Source organism: Somniosus microcephalus, chromosome 16, assembly GCF_052327205.1.
Source record: "Somniosus microcephalus isolate GS21.2 chromosome 16, FLI_Smic_1.0, whole genome shotgun sequence".
In the NCBI taxonomy this organism is placed as follows: Eukaryota; Metazoa; Chordata; class Chondrichthyes; order Squaliformes; family Somniosidae; genus Somniosus; species Somniosus microcephalus.
In genome coordinates, this window is record NC_141002.1 from 76,034,411 (window position 1) to 76,040,309 (window position 5,899).

Consider the following 5,899-nt stretch of genomic DNA (forward strand, 5'->3'; position numbering starts at 1 on the left):
CTTTTCAAATCGGGCGCAATTCTGGGTGCAATTTGCGCCGGAATCGCCGATTGCACCCAAAGTGGAAACTCCACCCCAAAATTTTCACAAAATGACAAATAGTATCAAAAGTCTATTTTTCTTGGCTTAATGTGCATGCTGCTGGCAATGATATGTGCTAAATGTGCTAATTTTAATCAAAAGATTTTTAAACGTAATGGCAAAGTTTATATCAAATAGAAAACGATGGAATAGATGGAAATATTGCAACATCATATTCAAAAGCAAATATATAAATAAAGTATTTGTCAAAATTCCAAACCTCATTGCACCAAATTTTAAAAATCCATTAAATATAAATAGATTAGATATTCAAGGAGCAAAAAGATGCTATCTCTTTTCCAGACTAACAACATGTTGAACGAGTAGCTGTGAACACTAGGAGAGCGTGAATAGTCTCCCTTGTACCATGAAACAAACAGAGCAGACCAGTTTGTCGTCGTCGAGCTGCAGTTGGCTTGATCGTTCCCAGGTGAACCGGATGTCATGCACTATCAATTTCCATAGCAGTTCACCGATCTAGAGCACAAGTCAAAAAGCACATCTCACAGCATAAGTCATTATGCAATCTAAGCATTCATTGTCAATAATCAGTAAATAACACTGTTATCAGGTGATTTATTAAAGAAAAATAATCACACTGTAAATAAACTAAATCATTTTAATAACTTGTCATCAATAAAGGATTCATATTAAATCATGCAACACTGAAGGACAAAATAACATTCATCACCACGTTTCCATAGTGGAAGGATACATAATGGGTACAGATCTGAAATCTATCCATTTATTTAAACATAGTTTAGCCTGCAAGAAATGTCATCACACAATAAGAGTTTATCATCATCTTACTAAAATTATGACCTAAGGGTATGCTAAGCATATGTTGATGGTTGTAAACTTTTATTTTTTTTAATTGCAACAGACCTAAGGAACAGTTGCTTTGTTCTTGGGAGCACCAAGTGGGACTAAATCATAAAACTAAACGATACATTTGCCAGCTGGCAGATAGGATTGAGAGAGGGAATTAGTCAGAAAGAAAAATGTGAACAGTGCTGTGCGAATAAACAAATCCATGTGTTTGTAAATATGCTGTGCCCTGTTTGCCAGGTTACTTTTAACTTTACAGGATATTTCCAAAATATGTGACTCATTGAAGATTCATGCACATCAGAACAAGGGTTTTTTTTAAATGGGAGTTATTGCTAATTAACACTGATGTATTCCTGTGTTTATTGGGTTCGGGTTCAATGGGTAATCCTGGAAATGAATAAAAATTCTTGAATCTCCAGTTTGTAATGCTACAACCAAGATTCCCCTATTTTAGAAAGCTTGTAAGAAGGAATCAATTGTATTATTATAAGTATAAAAAGATACTATGGTAATATGGAAATAAGGGTTAATGAAAAAGGCTAATGTTCATGGGCAGATGGGAGATAGTTCCCACAAATGTACCTTACAAATGGAACACTGTCTGATGGGAGGAAGTCAATTATGAAGCACAGTAGGTGAGTGGAGCTTGTTGTAGTTTCAGGTTACTTGAGGGAGTTCATTTGATTTGTGACAGATGGACAACATCATAATATAAAACGTCCTAAGGGATTGTAATTGAAGAATCATATTCCCTCCAGTTGGAGTGATAGACTGCATAAATTGCAGATACTTAAAATAAATACCAGCAGTTCAGTTGAAAAATCTATCTGGGCCACATATGCAGCTTCCCGTAGCCATTCTCAGCTCCTTTATCTCATCTTTGAAATGACAAAGGCAATTCCAATTCTGGACACTTTCCAATCTCATCAATCTATTTGTAGGTCTCTTCTCCCCTACAGTCGCTGGTTACAGCTGCTTATAAAATTAGATATTTTCTCTTTAAAATATAAAGAATTAATTGAAAAATGGAACCAACAGCATTCCAGCCCTATTCTGGACTGAAAATGTGAATTTAAAGTATGAGAACTTATGAGGAGAGCAAGATGAAAGTTTGTAACATCTGGGAGTTTTCCTAACTGCATAGCACTGGGGAATGAACTGAGCAAAGAAACCAGAAGCACAAAGTGACCTTTAACTCAGAGGCTTTGATTTCTGTTATATCCAAGTGCTGGTTTGATGTCAGTACCTCTTTTGGCTGCAATTGTACTCTAGCCACCAGTCTCAGATTGGTAATTGTGGAGTATGATGTGCAGTTAGCAGACCAGAGATACATTGCAGGCTATGCATTTGCTGTGGGTCACACTAGGGTCAGCCACAAAAGAGCACTTTGCATGTGAGCTTGAATGTAAGCCCAGAGCTCGATACCCTGAGCAGCTCATTTTCAATTCTGGGGGGGGGGGGGAGCATTCACTTTCTCCTAACATTAAGTTTATAAAATCCAATGGACTGCCATGGCACTTTTAAAATGTGGCTTTCCATTAGGCTGGAGTTATAGTGCAGCTTATGGCAACTGCATGTATATAGTGCCTTTAGCATAGTAAAATGTCCTAAAGCACTTCACAGGAGGCTATCAGACAAAGTTTGACACCGAGCCACATAAGGAGACATTAGGACAGGTGACCAAAAGCCTGGTCCAAGAGATAGGTTTTAAGGAGCGTCTTAAACAAGGAGAGAGGCGGAGAGGTTTAGGGAGGGAATTTCAGAGCTTAGGGCCCAGGTAGCTGAAGGCACGGCCGCCAATGGTGGGGCGAAGGAAATCGGGCTGCACAAGGGGCCAGAACTGAAGGAACGCAGCGTTCTCGGTGGATTGTAGGCAATGTTCCCTCTGTGATGAAATATGTCATTCATCAGACTCTGTAGTTAACTACATACATTGTATTGCCTGCTCCGGTGCTTTACCTTGTATTGTGTATAGTGCACCGCCCCCTTTGTGTGTCGGCTCCGCCCATACCTGGCCCTACTTAAGACAAGCCCAGGCTTGTCTTGCAGCAGAACAGCAGCATGCTAGGTGAAGCCACAGGCATCTTTTCTTTGCAAATAAAAGCCTTGTTTTATTCAGTTAACTTTGAGTCTTGAAGTCATTGAGGCGCATCACCCTCTAAATTTTTTTGGCGCCACGCAGCCCCTTTAAGGCGCTGCATGGGTCATTCAAAATACTGCGCATGCGTGGTTTTTGCATTGACAAGCCGGCTGCGCGGTATCCCAGGACCGCTGCGCAGATGCACAGCTTAAAGGGAATGTTGGTTGTAGGACTTGGTTATAGAGGTTACAGAGATAGGGAGAGGTTGAGGACATGGAGGGATTTGAACACAAGAATGAGAATTTTTCAGTCTTAAAACTGGTGTGCAATGGTTTTCTGAAATGAATCTTGCACCTCCTGACTTCAGTGCACTCAAGCGTGGATCTAACTTCAAGTAATACGATGACTTTCCATTTGATACATTCTCAAAACAGCTTCACATGGAAGCAAAAGTGGTGGTAAAACAGAAACCTAATAATAGTGTGAGCTGCTTTTGCACTGTTTTCCAGTCAGAAAGCAGAGTTGTGTGAATTTACATTTATATGTACAATTCCACTCATGGAATCTAAATGCCGGTAAAATTCTTACTGTTAGAAGAGAATCGTGGGGCATAAAACCTTAAAGCAAAGATACTTTTTAAACTTTAAAATTAAATTAAATTTCACATTGCATGAGTCGCAATTATACTGCAAGTAGTGCAAAGCCAAAATAATGACAGATGATTGCTTTGTGGTGCTCCCACACAGTTTCTGAAACCCAATTGCAGAGATCGCTATAGTTATATAGCAGATTCCAAATCCAAGTGATAGCAAATAGATGTGATAATCTGACAGGTAATTCTCCCAGAGGGGAGCAGCACTCACAGGGAATAGAGCTACAGTATTGTAGTCCTGATTCCCTGATCCACGATCCCTGTGAACTCAGCTCCCCATTGGGAGCGCAGGATGCACAATTACCCCTCTCAGCTATAACTTGCCCATTAAACACGATTTTCATCAACCTAACAGCAATGAAAGGTTAGTGTCACCCGAGCTAGGGAGTTAAAGTTGAAAGAGACCCTTTTACATACATACACATTTAGTATTTTTCTTGGCAATCATATCACAGTCGATTTTGCTATTCTCAGGTATGATGCCAGCTGTCCGCAATTCTTCTAAAAGCAACTCAAATTGTGCAATAAGTTGCCGGTATGTCTGGCACCGAGCCATGCTGTGCATATGCGTGGGTGACTTTCCGGTAAAACCTAACCAAAAGGCACAGAGAAAATGTTCAGTAATTCTCAATCAGCAATTAGCAGAAAAAGCAGTTAAATGCTTACGTTCATTTAAAGATAAAATCATTATATGGATCTTTCAGTACTACATATTTCCTTACTTAAATGCGGTAAAGCTAACACTTACAGCAGTTAAATAACGCAACCGTTAAACTTTCAATTTTAGAATTGTCATAATATTACACAAACAAAAGTCATGTTTTCTATTATTCTACTTCAGATATTCTTTACGTACTCATGTACAAAAAATTGCAAGCAACAGTTATGTAAAATACTGTATGTTCAATATTTACATAACTGTGGGAATTAATAGCACATTCTGCCTCTTCATCCGTTTCTATCAATCAGTTACACTGCAACCTGCCATTTCAATTTACTGCTTATAAAAACCTACATGCAGGTGTGACCTATACACAAGACATTATAATAGTCACAAAGCAGATTAAAATTCATTTGACAGAGTTGTTTTTCTAATAGCTTTGCAAAAAACATTGCCGAGTTGTAAAGTTGAGGTCATCCAAAACTCTGCTGCCCATATCCTAACTCGCACCAAGTCCCGTTCACCCATCACCCCATGCTCGCTGACTTACATGGGCTTCCGGTTAAGAAAAGCCTCGATTTTAAAATTCTCATCCTTGTTTTCAAATCTCTCCATGGCCTCATCCTTCCCTATTTCTGAAATCTCCTTCAGCCCCACAACCCCCGAGATATCTGCGCTCCTCTTATTCTGGCCTCTTGAGCGTCTCTGATTATAATCGCTCCACCATTGGTGGCCGTGCCTTCAGCTGCCTAGGCCCCAAACTCTTGAATTCCCTCCCTAAACCTCTCCGCCGCTCTACCTCTATTTCCTCCTTTAAGACACTCCTTAAAACCTACCTTTTTGACCAATCTGCCCTAATATCTCCTTATATGGCTCGGTGTCAAATTTTGTTTTATAACGCTCCTGTGAAGCGCCTTGGGATGTTTTACTATGTTAAAGGCACTATATAAATGCAAGTTGTTGTTACGATTTTCCACACAAATATTTGAGCAATGAAAGGAATAAACCCAGCATATATAGAGAAACAAACAACTCATCATCTCCTACACTCAAATGCTACAGAGTTTTTTAAAGAAATCGATTTATTTGAGCTTACCTTCTAAAAAGGATTTCAAATGAGTGCCTACGAATAGATCTGTAAATACATTATTGAGCTGCCGGTTAAATGATGAACATCGTACATTTGCCCATGCTGTGTAGCATGTTATTCTTGACTGTAGAGGCATTTCATCAAAAATTCCCCAAATCATTAGTCTGAAATGTCTTCAATATCTGCAAATAAAAGCAAAAATTAATTAACTTCAAAAATAAGGAAATAAATGTTAACCATTTACTATCCCACTTCCCAAGTTCACTCTCTGTAACCAAACTATTCTTCGTGGTCAGCAGGGAAGATAATACAATCGATCGACTGTAGCCACAACACGAGACACTTTCACAGACCCTGGCAGCATGGTGGGATGCATGCACTGCAGTGAAGATGGCAGTGAACTGATCAGCCCTCTTTTTAATATGGTAATCTTCTACTATTTCCAGGACCCTGCAGTGCTTCCTAAAATCAAGGACCAACCAACCTGATTAGAACTGTCCTCAT

At 39.3% G+C, this 5,899-nt stretch overlaps 1 protein-coding gene across 1 annotated transcript; it reads right to left on the reverse strand.

Annotated features, from left to right (window-relative positions):
* Window positions 1–415: 415 nt before the first annotated feature.
* On the reverse strand, window positions 416–5,573 carry LOC147106301 (uncharacterized). The gene is made up of 3 exons (XM_086009291.1): window positions 5,402–5,573; window positions 4,066–4,235; window positions 416–558 (listed from the first exon to the last, which is right to left on the reverse strand). The coding sequence occupies exons 1-3, from the start codon at window positions 5,553–5,555 to the stop codon at window positions 418–420; spliced, it is 465 nt and encodes a 154-aa protein (XP_085865417.1). The 5' UTR covers window positions 5,556–5,573; the 3' UTR covers window positions 416–417.
* Between the last annotated feature and the right edge of the window lie 326 nt (window positions 5,574–5,899).